This window comes from Nicotiana sylvestris, chromosome 6 (genome assembly GCF_000393655.2).
Source record: "Nicotiana sylvestris chromosome 6, ASM39365v2, whole genome shotgun sequence".
Classification (NCBI taxonomy): domain Eukaryota; kingdom Viridiplantae; phylum Streptophyta; class Magnoliopsida; order Solanales; family Solanaceae; genus Nicotiana; species Nicotiana sylvestris.
This window is the reverse complement of record NC_091062.1, coordinates 88,419,267-88,438,778: the sequence shown is the minus strand read 5'-3', so window position 1 is coordinate 88,438,778 and position 19,512 is coordinate 88,419,267. Positions and strand designations below refer to the sequence as shown.

The following is a 19,512-nucleotide window of genomic DNA, read 5'->3' as shown; positions in this document are numbered from 1 at the left end:
TGAATTGTTTCTCTTTTATTTGGCTAATATTTTTGTGTCTGTATTCAACAGACTTAAGATCATTATCTATACTTAGCGATATCATAGATGTCGTCTATAAATATTTTATATCGGTTCTAATACTTTTTTTCATAAAGATATAACATATATAGAGATCTCTTCATTCATTTTAGGTACCCGAACCTCTCCTGAGATTTTATGAAGTGTTATGTCATGTGATCTTCTAGATCATTTGCCTCCTTATGATGATCATTTTGATCATTTGCTCATCTTCTCTATCAAGAATTTTATTTGAAACCAATTTGTCTATACGCGTTAAGCGTACCATAGATTTTGTCCTTCTAGGACTTATCCTAATAAAAGCATTTGCAGTGAGAATATAGTTACTTTCTTTGGGTCAGCAAATATTTCTATCATGCTTTGCAATATATTGCAGATGAATTCTCTTTTTATGAACTTAAAGTTCATATTATCTTATTTGAGGATCTAGATATACAAATGATAATTCATTTCGTAACTTTTTCTCAACTTTTATCATGTCTCCCCCTCATGTTAGAAAAACTAACTTGCTTCCTCAACTTTGAAAAACCACCTTTGTGCGTTATGGTGTTAATCAAAATATATACCACACATTAATAATAAGATGAAATTATTTGTAACGACCCGATCGGCAGTTTTGAGATCTAGCACGTCTTTGGCGATTTGAGGCCATGAGCGGCTTCACTTTAGGTATTATGACTTGTACTCTTGGTCGGAATTGAATTTCGGAAAGTTTAGAAATTATTTGGAAAGAAAATCCTCATTTCGGAAGTTTTAAGTTGAAAGAATTAACTAAGGTTTGATTTATTAGTAAACGACCTTGGAATCGGGATTTGAAGGTTCCAACGGGTTTGTATGATAATTTTGAACTGGGACGTATGTTCGGATCAGGGTTTGGATGACTCAGGAGCATTTTCGGCGACTGTTGTGGAAGTTAAGATTTTTGGAAGAATTTTATCATTTTGGGTTGAAGCGCATTTCAGTATTATCATTGTCCGTTTGGGATTCCGAGTCTGGGAATAGCTCCGTATGGTGAATCTGGTATTGGGAGAGCGATCGGATGTGGATTTGGAGGTCCGTAGGTCATTTTGGAGTCATTTGACAGAAGTTAGAAATTTTAAGATTTTTGAGAAGTTTGACCGGAAGTGGACATTTTGAGATCGAGGTCGGATTCCGTTTCTGGAAGTTGGAGTAGGTTTGTAATGTCAAATATGACTTGTGTGAAAAATTTGAGGTCAATCGAATATGATTTGATAGGTTTTAGCATCGAATGAAGAAGTTCGAAGTTCTAAAGTTCATCAAGTTTGAAATGGAGTGTGATTCGTGATTTTAGCGTTGTTTGATGTGATTTGGGTCTTCGAGTAGGTCCGCATTATGGTTTGGGATTGGCTGGTTTGATTGGTCGGGGTCCCGGGGGCTTGGGTGGATTCCGGTTGGTTAACGGAACAAATTTGGAATTAAAAGAAGAAATGAAGTAGCTGCCTTCTAGTGTAACCGCACCTGCGAGGCTTGGGTCGCATGTGAGGAGCCGAAGAAGCGGACTTGGTGTCGCATAAGCGGAAATGGACTGGGCTAGGTTGAGACCGCAAATGTGATCATTTTGCCGCAGAAGCGGGATCGCACCTACGGAAGGAGAAGCGCAGAAGAGAAGTGAGGGGCCTGGTAAAAGACCACATAAGAGGTAGTGGGGAAGGCTGGAGGCAGTGTGTTCTTTTAAAAACGAGGTTTTGGCTCATTTTCACCATATTTCCTCCATGGGAGCCGATTTTGGAGCAACTTGGGAGTGCCATTTTCATCACCAAGCATGGGGTAAGTGGTTCATACTAGTTTTGAGTTAAATACATGAATATATACAGATTTGAGCATGGAAATTAGTTGGAAATTGTGGGGTTTGGTAGGAAACCTAAGATTTGGTATTTTTGGATTGTTACCACGAATTTGGGCATGAAATTGAAAATAAATGATATATTTGAGTTTGTGAAGTTATGGGTAAACTGTATCTTCAAAAAATTTCGGAATCCGGGCACGTGGGCCCAAAGGCAATTTTGTCAACTTTTCGATTGGGGTTAGAAATTGTTATAAACTAGATTATTATGAGTAATTGAGCATATATTAATGGGTTTGCATAATTATTGGCTAGTTTTGAAGCGTTATGCATCGATTTGAGCCTTCGAAAGGGCGTGAAATGCCGGTTATGGAACTTCAGAGCAAGGTGAGTCTCCTTTCTAACCTTGTAAGAGGGAATTGTCTCTATAGGTGAATTAATTGGATATGTGTTTCTATTTGTGGGGGCTATGTACGCACGAGGTGATGAGATTCCGTGCGTAGCTACTATTATGCTTAAGTTCGGGTAGTCTAGGACCCAAAAGCATGCTTTACTTGGAATAATTGTAACCTTATTGACAGTTAAATTGCTTTAATCGTATCGAAGTAGTAAATGATTTTCTAAAAGAGTTAAACTTCATTTTCTTGACTTGTAAAAAAGAAATTGACACCTCCTTGAATAATTGTTTCCCTGATGAAGTCTTGATTGACTGTTTGAATGTGTATTTATATGTATACCTGCGTCGCATATATGATTCACGAGCGGGGATTGTTTATTTATATTTGACTGCGTCGCATGTATAATTCACGAGTGGGGTAATAGATGCATCTATGGTTCGAGCCATTCGACCCTCTGGCAGTGCACAATTTAAATATTTATTGGATCGGGCCGTACGACCTCGACATGCTTTGTGCATGCTTGTATTGCTTGACTTGTAAACTTATAAATGATATTATTTCTTCCATGGCTTGAGATAAATGTATAAATAATGAAAAATGAATTTGGAAATTCCCGATTAATGAAAGAATTGTTTACTTGCTTCATGCTATTGACTTACAGCTGTGTTTATAAAAATTTTCGATTTACTATATTATTGGTATATTATTATTGAACCACTAGTAAGTGTCGAATTCGACCTCTCATCTCTACTTCTTCGAGATTAGACATGATACTTACTGGGTACACATTGTTTTCGTACTCATGCTACACTTGCTGTGCATTTTTGTCGCACATGCTCATGTATGTCTAGTGGCCTAGTTTTGCGCAGCAGAATAGTCGATACGGAAACTTAGGTGAGATGCACTCCTCGAGACGACCCGCAGCCAGTAGAGTCTCCTTCAGAGTACCGTATTGTATTTTCTTTTCTGTCCAATTGTATTTCGGATAGTTATCATATTGTATATTATTTTAAATCCTAGAAATTACTCATGCACTCGTGACACCGGGTTCTGGGGTGATTATGGAAATATTACTTTTACCAGTTAAATTAAAGGGAATTTATGGTTTCAAAAATATTAAAATGAGAGCTTAATTAATTATCTAATGTTGGCTTATCTGACAGTGGTGTCCGGCGCCATCACGACCCTTAGTGGATTTTGGGTCGTGACAACATGGTATCAGAGCACTAGGTTCCCTTAAGTCTCACGAGTCATGAGCGAGTCCAGTAGAGTCTTGCAGATCGGTACAAAAACGTCTGTACTTATCTTCGAGAGGCTACAGGGCTTTTAGGAGAACTTTCTTTCTTGATTCCTCATCATGCGATTTAATCCGTTTGAGGCTTATGCCTTCATTTCTTTCCTACTCAATCTTATGCGACGCGAAGCGCTTATTATATATCAGGAATCGAGGAATTTTAATAGTACTACAGATGTGGTGCGGGATGTTTCTCCATGCATAGTTGATTGGACTATTGTCGTCGCCTAGCGGAAGGATATTCTATCATTTCAGCACCGTAGATGTACTTCTGAGAGCTTTGAGTCAATGCATAGGTTTCTATGATGCTCATGAATGGTTATCGCATGGTATTGATATAATGATGGGATGCTTGACCATGTGTGGAAGTAGTGTATGACTTGGAAGGAGGTCTTCTCAGTGCATGATTCAGAGTTTTGGTATTGTATTTCCGGCAGAGGAAAGTTAATCGGACTATAGACGTTCAGGTTTGGGTTGATAGAGTAACGAGACTTGGTGTTTTCAAGTGTGGTGGAATTTTTATCTGAAACGCAGTGTCATCGTCCTCGATTGAATATGTTAAGTTCGCTGATGTCATGATCTTTTATAAATCGCCTTGGGGTAGGATATTGTGAGATAGTATTGGAGGAGCGACTGTCAAAGATCACGGGGTGTGGTGGTTCAGGATTGAATGTGTATTTCTAATGTTGAAGGCTCGAGAAGGAGGATCTTCGTAAGGGTTGAAGTTAGTAGCAATCTATCGGTTCAAGTGCTATAGAGAGAGATATTGATCTAAGGTAACAACTGGGCAGCAAAGGATGAGGAAGGACATGTGGGAAGTGTCAGGCGATGGTTAAATTTCTAGAAGGCCATGTGTAAGGAGCGAAAGTCAAGTAGTTGCTTAAAGGAGTGAGTTTGACCAAAGTGGGAGAGTGACAGAGTAGCATATGAGTTCAGTGGCAGGATACCTACACACCTTGAGGAAAAGTTTAGAGTGATTTGGGAATTTTAGTGGACAGAGATTAGGTCCACAGGCTGAATTTGCAATATTGGCTATTATACGACGGGAGATTGGATACAACAGAAAGAGAGTTTCTTGATACGAAGAAGGATGCAATATAACTTTGAATTGGAATATATTGTTGCACATTTAGTTGATGTCCATAAGAAGAGAACGGACTAGTGCAGTTGCGAATGAGCACGAGCTCAGGATGGGTTATTGATGTCATAGTGATTGTACCTTGTGCAACAACGTTGGAAGATGTCGGCGTGTAATTTTCACAGATGAGTTATCTCCTGTGAGCAGGTCAGCGGTTGCGTGGTTGGTGAAGCTTCCACGGAGGATTTTATTGACTATCCAGTAAGAAGTCGAATATGTGAATGTTGCAAAGTGTTCATGAGATGCTAATGGAAGGATTTCAAGGAATTTGGTGGTTTGATTGCGCAAGGTTATGTCAGTAAGAGATAGAGAATCTTGGTCGATTCCAGAGTTAGGTAATAGGTGGATCCAAGCTAAGTGGGAGAGTCCAGCCGCCTAGGATTAAGTTGCATGGTTATCTACTTGTGAGGTATGGGTTATCACCGTATTGGTGAGTTATTACAACTAAGGGAAAGAACATAAATGGTAATTTGAGAAAAAGAAATTTATAAAGGGGTACTATAGTTGGCCTTACATGTTCAGGCTTTGGGAAAATTCGGGATTTATGCTTCGTGCAGAGGTGATTTACAAGGGAAGTGATTCACTCGGGTGCTTCATTGATATGTGTGTTCATGTGCCAGCAGAGTCTTGGAGTTGATTATATTCGGGACCAAGCCAGAGTGGGTGACTCTCAACAACGGTCCTAGTGAATTCAAAGATAAAAAAATGTGGTGCCTAATATTTCAAGCCCGCGGTATGGTTAAGAATCGAGTTTTTGTGGCGAATTATGATAAGAGGCTCGGGATGTTCTATGACATTTTTGACATGCAGTGTAGCATTTGGAAGAATGAAAGGGAATGAATTTGGATTCGTAGAGAAGTTATCAGAATGGGCGTACCGGTTGAGGATGCGAATGTGCGCATAAGGAAGGTATGAGATGGTTCGTGGGGTTTGAGACAGCATGGTCTCGTAATACAATGCCATTTGGGATGAGTGCGGATTGAGTTCGTTATGGGTTGAATGAACTCATTATTATCTCTAAGGCAAGATAAGGATGGATTAGAAGAAGTTAGATTGGTTAGCCATGGTTGAATTGGCACGATGTGGCTTAGACCACTACTTAAGGAATTGCATGATCTATGGTTATGAGAATTCACTCGCGTGTTGTTATGGTTCTCTTGGAATGAGTTAAGTAAAAAGTTTCTATGTGATGAAATGTTTACCATATTAGTGGTTCAGGAGTTATGATGAAATTCTTATACTGTCGCATATTGGAATGTTAGGTGCAATGAGCAGTATAAAAAATTGAAAGTGAGGAACCGAGGTTGCGGTTCGATGTGGGCAAGGAGGTCGCGAGCTCGGATGAGCAGGAAAGGGATGTGAATGTTTAGAGTAAACTGGTATTGTCTTCAGTGTCACCTGAGATTGGTGTTTTGTGAAAAAGGCTTGCAACCTGGTGTCACACCTCCTTTTTACTTATACCCCGTAAGGAATATATATAAGGGAGTTTTTCCAATTAAAGGACAATCGAAATGGGATCATATTACTGAAAGATTCAGAGTCACCACTTGGGATAATTTATGGTGTCCCAAGTCACCGGTTCAAATCCCGAATCGAGGAAAAGATTGACTCTGTTTAACTGTCCGCGAACCAGAAATCCGAGTAAGGAATTCTGTTAACCCGGGAGAAGGTGTTAGGCATTCCCGAGTTCCATGGTTCTAGCACGGTCGCTCAACTGTTATATCCAGCTTAATTATTTGATTTTAAACAATTATGAACCTATGTGCAAATTTTATCTTTTAACCGCTTTTATTTAATTTTAAGAATATTGCAACACTGTTAAAACACGTCTGGAACCACGTCACATAAATGCACCCGCGGTCTTCGACATATCTTGACATTGTTGAGATTTTGGATTTGGGTCACATAAATGCGCACTCGAGTTTAGGAAGATAAATTATTAAAATAACGCGCCTAAAGCAACTACGCGTTTGCAACTTTGCGAGGGCCATGAAATTTTACCAAATGACACACCTCGATTTTCAAGGATTAACGTTAATCAAGTGACGACCATGAATCGTATGTCTAATTGGTATGGCACGCAAATTATCTACAAGGATCTACCAGTTGAATAAGGCTTAAGGGACTTACAATTATTTCTAAACTACAGCTAAACTCAAATCATTGATTAAGGGTCAGTACTAGGTGAGGCCCAATATAAACTGAGGTTCAATTGGCATCTTGCTAGTCATAAACCCAAGTGTGATAAAAAAAACCTTTAAATCATATGAGACAAATTGGGACAGCTATAGGCCCAATGTTACTGGGAAATTTTCGAAGGAGAACACAGCGTGGCCAAACCCGGTCCAAACCCATATCCGGTTGCCCATTAATGCCGATTAAGTATATGAAATAACTGGGCTAGAGGAAAGCCCAGCTTGGAAGCCTGGTTGCGAAGAGGAAAGACAATCGCAATTGGGCCAACGATGACAATCCAAAACATGATTCAGCAAACATTCTTGAAACAAGGTGTATCACTCTAGACAATTTTCATCGAGTAAATACTGGTGATTTTAATTCAAACACAAAGCAGATTTTTAGGCTACCATAGACATTCAGAGTGATGATGCAACCCCTAAATTGCACTAATACACCTTTACACAAATTATCCACTAATTAACCGAACCCAAAAGCCTCTTCCCCAGCTCATATTGAATCCTGATTCAATTCTCACCCCTGAACAAGTCATGAGTTTCAAATTTACTCTAAAGCAAACAAGATATAAAAAGATCTGAAACTAAATAATGAAACTACCATTTCTGAAATCGAACTCACATGACAGGGACACAAGCAAAGGAAGGTCGAATTTCAGAATGACACACTTCGAGTTATTCTACAGACCATGAGAAAAATCGACCATGCTAATTACTAAGAGGAATGGATCTTAAATTGAATACTTAAGGAACAAATGACCATTCAACGAACGCTCAACCATAACCAAGGCGACATTTTCAAGAAAAGAACCCATACTAACAACATATCCAGTAGCATCACTCATATTCTTCCACTTATGCGTATTATCTTAATCATGGGCAGTTTATAAAACATACACAGATGAACAATACCCTAACATGAGGTACTCTCCATGCAAATACCTCCGACTCAACACATTAATATACTCCATGACTCACTTTAAGACAGAAGATAACGTGGAGGACATGAGTAAGTAAGATAAAGCACGATCACATTACACTATTTCAGAAATCCCTAAAAACATAGCTAACATTCATGGTAAAAGAACAATATCCATTTCTGAGCCCTTCAAGCAATTACAGTGTTCCAAACTTGCATCTCATCTATTCAGAGAATCAAGAAGTACCTGGAGATTGAAAAGAAATCAAAATGTAAGAGGTCAGTGTTCTACAACAGCAGAGCAGCAACAGGATTCAGCACTAAAGCTTAGCAAAAATGGCCAACTGAAGCCAATGGAGCAGTATCTACCCAACAGAACTTATCCCAAAAACTTTGAGAGACCTAAATTTAAACCATATCAAACATGGAAAGAATCGAAAAGTGTTCAACCACTGAAAATTTCAACGCTCAAGGCTGAAAATAAAGGGAATAGGTTCAAAGTTTCAGCCGTTTTGTTTTCTCTGGATTTTTGTTTCTAAAAAAAAACCCTCCCTTGAATGGTAAGGAAGTGTGCCTTTATAGGCAAGGAAGTAGGGCAGCCCCAAAGAAATCAAGTTTTGCAATTAGACCCTTTTTACATTTTTATTTTTGCTCAGAAAACCTTAGTCTAATAATCAGAGTTCCACATTAATCCAAATACTCAACTTCCTAGAAGTTTCCTAGGCTGTTATTGAGATTCCCTTACCCTTAGAATTCCCAAATTTACCCCTTAGGGTCCTGTTAATTACCCTAGAACAAATCCCCTGAGTCATGGGTCAACTTGACCCAGTACTAAACCAGTCCAACATGGGTCATGAGCCAAATCCATTTTGGGCTTTGCAGATTTCAGGCTCAGATCGAGCCCTAATTTAACATCCCAACTTAGTGAGCCAAAGGAAAAATCCGGAACCCATAAGTCAAAACCCAAAACCCCAAAAGAAAGGCAGTGACTTAATTAATTTCGAACAATAACCAAATGAAACAGGCTGATTATTAAACACTCATGCATGGACAAAATTGAAACGAATACATAATGAAAAAGAGAAGAAGAAACAGAAAAAAAAATGAAGAAGGACAGAAACAAGGAAGATACCTAAAAGGCTGGCCAAACCTTGAAGAACAGGACTCTTGGCCAACAATGAAAATTGTAACACAAGCACTATTTTGTCATTTGCCAAAAGGAAAAGAAAAGAGGACGAAAGACTTTGACTCTTCAAGCAGCCGGCGAGGCACAAACCCAACGACATCCCCTTGTCGAGAGTTCGATGTCAAACATGGCCATCTCCTGGGGAAACCAAAATAGGAAGAGAAAAGAAAAAGAAGAAATGGTACAAGGTCGGGTTCTCAGCAGGCTTAAATTTAAGATTTGGATGGATTGAGTAACTTTTGGATAAAACTAATGGCGGATTCTTAACGGGGAGACAACGGGGGTGATAGGGTCAAGATTTGGTGGAGTTTGGAGATACACCGCCACCGGTGGCGAATTCCGGTGGGTGGTGGGCGGTGGTGAGATGAGAGGTCTGAGAGATGAAGGAGATGGTTCACGGATACTCTTTCAGACAATTTTAATTAAAAGAGAAGGATTTTCACAACCGTTGGATGCTGAAAAATGATCGGCTGAGATCAGTTTAATAGAGTTGAACTCAAAACGACGTAGTATCACTTTCGTACTACGTCGTTTCGACGGCCTCCATGGTTGATCACTTGGACCGGTTTGTGGCATAATTGGGCCTTAGTTTGGACAAGTTAATAGGGGACAACTTGGGATGGTATAAGCTTGGCCCAGAGCTAAGTTTTCTTTTATTCCCTTTTCCTTTTCATTTTCATTTTTTCAATTTTTCTTCTAATTTCTTTTTAAATTAAAATTAAAATAAAGCCTAAATTAATTCCTAATCAAACTATTCTATCAAATTAAATTAACTAACTATAAATGATAATTACCACAACTAATCAAATACCAAATTAAAGAAAAACCACCAAAATTTGAAATTAAAATTAAAAGTGCAAAATAAACTATTTTGTGATTTTTCCCATTTTTTTATAAAGCACTAAATTACTAATTAATGCAAAATTAGATCCTAAATGTAAATGCAGTGTCTTTTTGTATTTTCATGAATTAAATAAAATAGACATAGACATACACATACAAATGCAAACAATTATTAGAAAATGCCACAAAATCCACAAAATTGCAAATAATGAAAAGAAGTTATTTTGTTTTTAATTTATAGGAGTAATTCATATAGGACAAAAATCACGTGCTCACAGCTGCCCCTCTTTGCCCGGAAACACGAAGAGTTTTCATGCAAATATAAAGTGAGTGGATACGAGCGATTTTTGCCCGTTTGAATACTCCGTGGGAAGCATTTTGAAAGATTTGACCGCACCCTGCTTCCGAGGTTGCCTACATATCCTTGGCTATAAAGGAATCAGGTTAGTGTAGTTCGGAAAGTTTCGGTAGCTGGGACTACCATGAAGCTGTGATTTCACTGTTGCTGCTGCTGCTACTGCTTATTGCATCCCCTTATTACACCATGATAAAATAAAAAGAAGCTAGACTAGACTATGATCTATGCATTACAAAATCCTATCTATATCTTCAAATTTGCTCTTGCGGTTCTTGTTGCCTTATTGACTTGTATTCTCCCGGTGGAATCCTTTTGTTGCCGCTTTGAATTGTAATCTGAGATGTTTTCCATTTCTCCAGGTGGATGCCTGACTGCCAACTACATTTTGAGATGTTTTTTCTTTTCTCCAGGTGGACGCTTGACTGCTGAACTTGAATGTATTCCTGCTCTCCGGGTGGGCTCCTGATTGCTGAACTTGAAATGTATTCCCTGCTCTCCAGGCGGGCTCCTGACTTCAACAAAATAAACAAAAACAAAGAAAGTTTTCTGCCCCAGTTTGGTGGCTGGGCACACATGTAAGTGTATTACCAAATATCAATAAGAATTTGAAAGCTAAAACTTGAATTGTACTCCCTTGTTCTCCAGGCGGGCTCCTGATTGCTAAACTTGAAATGTATTTCCTGCTCTCCAAGCGGGCTCCTGACTGCTGCCTTGAAATATATTCCCTGCTCTTCAGGCGGGCTCCTGATTGCTGCCTTGAAATGTATTCCCTACTCTTCAGGCGGGCTCCTGACTGCTAAACTTGAATGTATTCCCTGCTCTCCAGGCGGGCTCATGATTGCATGACTTGAAATGTATTCCCTGCTCTCCAAGCGGGTTCCTGACTGCTGACTTGAAATGTATTCCCTGCTCTCCAGGCGGGCTCCTAACTGCTGACTTGAAATGTATTCCCTGCTCTCCAAGCGGGCTCCTGATTTCAACGAAATAGACAAAAAACAAAGAAAATTTTCTGCCCCAGTTTGGTGGCTGGGCACATATGTGAGTGTTAAACTAAATCATATTACCAAATATTACTAAGAATTTGAAAGCTAGGTCCCATTATCCAGGGGGTTCTGACAACTCTTAATTAAATGCCAATTTTAAATCTACGTTATATCTTCTGAAGGTGTGACTTCTGCTAAATCTTGTTATCTAAGAGGGTCTTTAAACTACTCCCCATTATCCAGGAGGGTCCTGAAAATCAAAGGTCAAATTTTATCTTAAGAGTGACAACTTTTATGGCTGAATTATACTACCCTACAGCAGAATTTACGCTAAATGTTGTTATCTAATCGAAATCTTAAAACTAAGTCCCATTATTCAGGAGGGTCTCAAACATGCAAACTTATAAACCTGCTTATATTCCTTTGGGATACGTTTATGCTAGATTACGCTATTTCTGAACTTTACGCTAGGTCCCATTTTTCAGGAGGGTCCTGAAAATCAAAAATCAAACCTGTTTGGTGACTGCCTTTCTCCACGGCGGGTTCTCCGAAACAACCGAAATTTCCTGCCCCTATTTTAATCAAAGAAAAATCTTGTTAGTTTAAAATGTGGTGGTTAGTTGATGGCATTCTTGCTGAAGGTCTCTCCGCTGCATTGTTTTGTTTTGACTGGCTTCCCCAAACTGGCCCTGAACTGCTTGACTTTTCGACTGACTTTCGAAACCCCATGACTTTGGGTGACCCGAGTGTTCTATAGCCGAACCGTTGTTTCATACCTCTGACCCCTTTAACTGAACCTCTGCATCTCCCATGTAATTGCCAAATCATTTTGCCGATGGAACTCCTGCTGGCACTCTATCCCACTTTACATCCTGCTATATTTGGTATGCCTTGGCCGCACTGTGCTTTGCACTTTTGAAGCTGGTAGTGAACTTTGAAATTCCTTCTTATTTGCTTAAACAAAACTGACATTGGGAAAATCTTAGAGAAATAAACCCAAAAGAAATGAAATGCAATGACTTAGAGAGTTAAGGATAAGAAAATCCAAAACTAGAAGACTATCTGAAGGGGAAAAAGAAAAGAGACTTATCTGAGTGGAACAGCTGGCACCAAAGATCATGACATGCATTTCGGATTAATCTGCCCAATCTGTCCAACCAATCAACTTCCAGTTGCCATACTTTGCTGCCCTAGAGTTTCCATAACCTTATTTCTTTACCAAAACCTTAACCTTGTTCGGCCTGCGGTGCCCTGAAGGGTTTTCACCAACAAGCCTCTCTCATTTGTTCATCTCTCAACTCACTTTCTCCTTACGGTGCCCGTGAGGGTTTTCACCAATAAGACTCTCTCATTTTTTATTTCTCTCAGCTCCCGTCGCCTTATGGTGCCCGTAAGAGTTTTCACCAATAAGACTCTCTCATTTTTGATTTCTTTTCCCTCAACTTGCCGTCGTCTTACGGTGCCCGTAAGGGTTTTCACCAATAAGACTCTCTCATTTTTTATTTCTTTTTCCCGTTTGGACCAGAGTGTTGCCCCTGATATGAATCACCTCTACCTGCTCGACTTGGCATTTCTCGAAAACTGATCGGAAGGTCTTTCTTTGGACCGTAATGTGGGCTTTTGGATGGGATTAGAAAGAAAAGGGTATCAAAGGCTCAAAAATAATTCACATGGGTTCAAAATTACAACTTTCGGAATCAGATTTCTTACAACAACCACAGCTTCTACCCTAGTTTCTTGCTTGGGGACTTTTGGATTTTTATTTTGATGAGATCGAACCGTGAGGCTGCATACGTATCCTTACGAGGAATCAGGTCGAAAGTAGTTCATGTCATAGAAATTACTTTGTTGTTGTGGTTTTCTATTTTCACTTTCTTTTCTTTCTCTTTTTTTTTTGCTTTCTTTTTCTCTTTTTGTTGGTTTTATTCCCTCTTTTTCTTTTCATTCTTTTCTTTCTCTTTTCATTCCTTTCTTTCTCTTTTCTTTTCTTTCTCTTTTTCTCTTCTTCCTTTACTTATCTTTTACGCTTGTGTTTCTGATATTCGCTACTGATTCCGAAAGAGGGGTATGAAAGAAAAATAAATAAGGCTCAAAGGGGGTAACAAAGGATAAAGTGTTTAGATAGCAGAACAAAATGCCTTCGTCATTTCAATATTCATAACATGCCGAATACAAATAAGTACAATTAAACAAAGGAATCATACATAGTATCTTTTGACTGCATCAGAGTTGATTGCCATTTCTACACATTTGCCTTCTACATCTATCAAATACAATGCACCATTGGACAATACTCTAGTTACAACGAACGGCCCCTGCCAGTTTGGGGCAAACTTGCCTTTTACTTCAACTTGATGTGGAGGAATGCGTTTCAATACTAACTGACCCACTTCAAACTTCCGTGGACGCACCTTCTTATTGTATGCTCTTGCTATTCTCTGTTGATACAACTGGTCATGACACACTGCTGCCAATCTTTTCTCGTAGATCAAACTCAATTGTTCCAAGCGGGTTTTGACCCACTCATCATCATCGATCTCAACCTTCACGACAATTCAAAGGGATGGAATTTCCACTTCTGCGGGTATCACTGCTTCGGTGCCATACACCAATAAATAAGGAGTCACCCCTACTGAAGTACGAACAGTAGTGCAATAACCCAGCAATGCAAACGGTAGCTTTTCATGCCACTGCCTAGAACCCTCCACCATTTTTCGAAGTATCTTCTTTATGTTCTTGTTGGCTGCCTCAACTGCTCCATTCGCCTTGGGGTGGTATGGGGTGGAATTGCGATGTGTAATCTTAAACTGTTGACACACCTCTTTCATCAGATGACTATTGAGATTAGCACCGTTATCTGTGATGATTACCTTCGGTATCCCGAACCGGCAAATGATATTTGAGTGCACAAAATCAACCACCGCCTTCTTGGTTACAAACTTGAATGTTTTAGCCTCAACCCACTTGGTGAAATAATCTATGGCCACCAGAATGAACCTGTGCCCATTTGATGCTGATGGCTCAATTGGCCCAATGACATCCATGCCCCGCGCAACAAAAGGCCACGGTGCAGACATCGTGTGTAATTCAGATGGTGGAGAATGAATCAAATCTCCATGCACTTGGCATCGATGACATTTATGCACGAAACAGATACAATCTCGCTCCATAGTGAGCCAATAATAACCTGCCCGGAGAATCTTCTTTGCCAGCACATACCCATTCATGTGCGGTCCATAGACTCCAGAATGTACTTCAGTCATAATAGCTGTGGCCTGCCTAGCATCTATGCATCTCAACAATCCAAGATCTGGAGTTCTTTTGTACAACACTCCTCCACTGAAGAAAAATCCATTTGCCAACCGCCGAATTGTTCTCTTTTGATCACCTGTGGCTTGTACGGGATACACTCCCATCCTGATATACTCCTTGATATCGTGAAACCAAGGCTCCCTATCGAGCTCTTCTTCTACCACATTACAATAAGCATGCTGATCGTGGACTTGAATATACAAAGGGTCCACATAAGCCTTATCTAGGTGATGTAACATTGAGACCGGAGTAGCCAAAGCATCAGCGACCTCATTATGAATCCTCGGAATATGCCTGAACTCTATTGATTGGAATCGCTAACAAAGATCATGTAAAAATTGTCGATACGGTATGAGTTTTATATCCCGTGTTTCCCACTCTCCCTAAATCTAGTGCACCAAAAGGTCCGAGTCACCCAAGACCAAGACTTTCTAGACACCCATATCCACAGCCATCCTCAAACCCAAAATGCATGCCACGTACTCAGCCATGTTGTTAGTACAGTAGAACCGAAGTTGAGCCATGACAGGGTAATGATGCCCTATTTCAGAAACAAGTATCGCTCCTATCCCAACGCCTTTCATGTTAGCGGCCCCATTAAAGAAAAGTTTCCATCTTGGCCTTTCACTCTGTTCCAACTCTTCAATGTGCGTTACCTCTTCATTAGGGAAATACGTCTTCAAAGGTTCGTATTCTTCATCCATAGGATTCTCATCCAAATGGTCGGCCAACGCTTGTGCTTTCATCGCAGTCCGGGTCACGTAGACAATGTCAAATTATCTGAGCAAGATCTTCCACTTTGCGAGCCTTCCCGTGGGCATAGGCTTCTGGATGATATACTTCAACGGATCCAAGCGAGAGATGAGGTAAGTAGTATAAGATGACAAATAATGTTTCAGCTTCTGGGCTACCCAAGTTAGGGCGCAACACGTCCTCTCAAGATGAGTGTACTTAACCTCGTAAGATGTGAACTTCTTGCTGAGATAATAGATGGCCTACTCCTTCCTGCCAGTGATGTCATGCTATCCCAACACACATCCAAATGAATTGCCCAAAACCGTCAAATACAGAATCAAAGGTCTCCCTGGTTCTGGCGGGACCAACACAGGTGGGTTTGACAAGTACCCCTTTATCCTATCAAATGCTTCCTGACATTCATCTGTCCACTTAACCACATCATCTTTCTTTAACAGTTTGAAGATGGGCTCACAAGTTGTCGTGAGCTGAGCAATAAACTTGCTGATGTAATTAAATCTCCCCAATAGGCTCATCACCTCAGTCTTGTTCTTTGGGGGTGGCAACTCCTGGATAGCTTTGATCTTTGACGGGTCTAATTCAATACCTCGGTGGCTGACTATGAATCCCAACAACTTTCCAGACAGGACACCGAATGCGCATTTTGCAGGGTTGAGCTTGGGATTGTACCTGTAAAGCCTTTGGAAGAACTTTCTCAGATCTTTGACATGATCAGACTGCTTTCTAGACTTTACAATCACATCATTCACATAAACCTCAATCTCCCTGTGTATCATGTCATGAAATATGGTCGTTATTGCCCTCATGTACGTTGCCCTAGTATTTTTCAAACCAAATGGCATGACCCGATAGCATTATGTTCCCCATGGTGTGATGAATACTATCTTTTCTGCGTCCTCCTCATCCACTAAGATCTGGTGGTAATCCGCATAACAATCCACAAAAGAACCAATTTCATGTTTGGCACAATTATCAATCAATATATGGATGTTCGGCAATGGGAAGTTATCCTTGGGACTTGCCTTGTTGAGATCTTGATAATCAACACACACCCTGGTCTTACCATCCTTCTTCGGCACAGGCACAACATTGGCTAACCAGGTGGGATACCGAGTGACCCGAATGACTTTGGCCTCAAACTATTTGGTGACCTCTTCCTTAATTTTCACACTCATATTAGTTTTAAATTTCCTCAGCTTCTGCTTGACAGGGGGAATGCCGGATCAGTGGGCAATTTGTGAACCACCAAGCCAGTGCTTAGACCTGGCATTTCGTCATAGGACCATGCAAAAACATCTTTATACTCGAATAATATTTTAATTATCTCCTCTCTGAGTTGTGGTTCAAGATGGACACTTATTTTAGTTTCCCGGACATTATCTTGGTCCCCTAAATTGATTGCTTTTGTATCACTCAGGTTAGGCTTGGGTTTTTCTTCAAAATGGCTTAATTCTTTACTAATCTCTTCAAAGGCTTCATCCTCGTCATATTCCGATTCAACATCACACTCTATTTCTTGAATTACTATTTCAGAATTAGATTGGCTTTTAAGACTGGGCCGAAGATTCCGCATGCATGTCATATCATTGAAGCCAGCATAAAAAGAACTGTACAAGGAAGAAATGAAAAACAAAAATAAAACTATCAGGAAGGGAGAAAAAGGGAAATTGCATTTCATTGAAATTAGAGATAACAAGGCTTATACATCCAAATGGACGGAACATAGAATCTGAACTACAACCCTAGGATAATCTAGATAAACTGAAAGAATATCAAAGCAAACTACCAAAACTCCTTCCTGGTGGGGAGAAGAGTAGCTTCCCAATTGTTAATCTTTGCATTGGGCCCAACAAATTGCACATCCGCCTTGCTAGAACCCTCTCCAGCTTCCAGCGTGTTCACTTCGTCGAATATTCTCTCGAACCTTTCCATCAAATCTCCATCCATATCAACTACCGAACTAGGAACCATCGTCACTGGGTGCTTTCTGGTACCAGGCCTGACAAAAGATCTGGAAAGACGCGGGGCTGGCTTTGGAAGGGCCCATGCTCTCTATTTCATTTCTGGCTCTTCTCACATCTGCGAATGTGGGCTTGAACCCCAGACCAAATGTATCCAAGTATTTAGGAAGAGATCCCGGCTGTACGATACCTTGTAGAGATGCACCCAAATCCTTGCCCGGTACAAAACCATTTTTCAACATTTCAACGGCTACCATGACTGATGTAGCAGCTACCCTTGGAGTTGGCACACACTTCTCTTCAGGAAATTTCTCTACCGATACCGTATCAAAAACCTGATAAACCCATGGCCCCTTGTCGTCTTCAAACTCTATGAACGGAACAATGGCATCACTGGGAACACACAAATTATCTTCGCCATGTACAACAATTTCCTGTCTATCCCATTCAAACTTAACCATTTGATGCAGAATGGATGGGACCGCTTTGGCAGCATGAATCCAGGGTCGACCTAACAACAGATTGTAAGAAACAGCCACATCGAGTACCTGGAATTCCATAGTAAATTCAATTGGCCCTATTGTAAGCTCGAGCACTATGTCCCTGACTGAATCTTTCCCTCCACCGTTGAATCTCCGAAGGTAGATACTGTTCTTGTGAATTCTTCATCATCCACCTTCAACTTGTTCAGAGTGGAAAGAGGGCAAATATTTGCACTGGAACCATTGTCAACCAGTACTCGAGTAACCACAGAATTTTCACATTTCACCGTCAGACAGAGGGCTCTATTGTGCTCAGTACCCTCCACGGGAAACTTATCATTAGAAAAAGTGACTCTGTTTACCTCAAATATCTTGTTAGCTATCTTTTCCAAGTGGTTTACTGAGATTTTGTTAGGAACGTGGGCTTCGTTCAAGATCTTCATCAAAGCCCGACAGTGCTCGTCTGAATGGATCAATAATGACAATAGCGAGATCTGAGCCGGTGTCTTCCTTAACTGCTCCACAATGGAATAGTCCTGCACTTTCATCTTTCTCAGAAATTCTTCTACTTCTTCCTCGGTCATAGCTTTCTTCACCAACACTGGGTTATCTTTGGAGCTCTTAGCTTTTATCAACTCTTCGGGGGCACAGCATCTCCCCGATTGAGTCAAACCATGAGTCTCACACACTTCTTCTTTAACCTCTTTCCCCTTGTAAGTCACTGTCACTCGTTCATAATTCCATGGGACTGCCTTGATGTTGACTATTGGTAATTGAGTTACCAGTTTGATAATGACAGGATCTGTGCGGGCGCCCTTCACAATTACCACAGGCTTGTTCATCACTCCTGGCACAACCACTTTTGCTCTTTCATGTTTTCCTGCAACGTCACTTGAGGACCTCTTCTTGAACTCCACAGATGGTTCATTATTTGCCCCATTCAACTTGATCACAAACTTCTCACTTGTTGACTTTTCAAACGGCTTGGCTTCACTAGCCCGAATCATCATGATGGTTTGTGAAGGCTTCTTAGGCTCCCCTCCCTTATACACAATCTCAATCATATTTGTCTCATGATGAGCCGGCAACGGGTTCTGGTTGATATTGGGTGCCTCCGGGACTTGGACCTCAATCCGATTAGTATCAATGAGCTCTTGAATAACTGTTTTCAATTTCCAGCATTTCTCTGTGTCATGACCCGGGGTCCCTGAACAATACTCAAAACTCACCGAGCGATCAAGATTTCTGGGAGGGAGATTTGGCAGTTTAGCCTCGATCGGATTCAACATACCCAACTGTCTCAATCTGTGGAATAGACTAGTATATGATTCCCCTAATGGAGTGAAAGTCTTCTGCTTCTGTAACCTCTCATTCTTAAAGACTTGATTTGGCCGAAAACCTGTTCCAGGGGGATTTCTATAGGCTCTTGGGGGTGGATGGGTATTTTGTAAAGCTGGGTATGGATTTTGTGGAGCTGGCACACGCCATTGTGCGTGAGCAAGAGGTTAGGTATAGGTTTGTGCGTGATGGACAAAAAAATGGGGATCTGGCGGTGGGTAGTAGTGTTGTGGTGGGCTATATGGAATGTGAGGGTACGTTTGAGGATAAGGTCGAGGCTGGTTGTAGTAATGTGGGGGGGCCCTGGACCCGACCCAAGCTCCCGACTCAATTGTAGCAACATCCTCTTTCTTCTTTTTCCCGAGTACACCCCCAGTACCGTTTTGAATGGCCTGTGTGGTCGCTTTGATTGCTGAATAACTCATGATCTTGTTGGACTTGAGTCCCTCCTCAACCATGCCTCCCATTTTTACAACCTCATTAAAGGA

At 40.6% G+C, this 19,512-nt stretch overlaps 1 protein-coding gene across 1 annotated transcript; it reads right to left on the bottom strand.

The window, feature by feature from the left end:
* Positions 1-13,373: 13,373 nt before the first annotated feature.
* Positions 13,374-15,233, bottom strand: LOC138870905 (uncharacterized). Its single transcript, XM_070148747.1, has 3 exons — positions 14,927-15,233; positions 14,363-14,788; positions 13,374-13,438 (listed from the first exon to the last, which is right to left on the bottom strand). The coding sequence occupies exons 1-3, from the start codon at positions 15,231-15,233 to the stop codon at positions 13,374-13,376; spliced, it is 798 nt and encodes a 265-aa protein (XP_070004848.1).
* Positions 15,234-19,512: the final 4,279 nt, after the last annotated feature.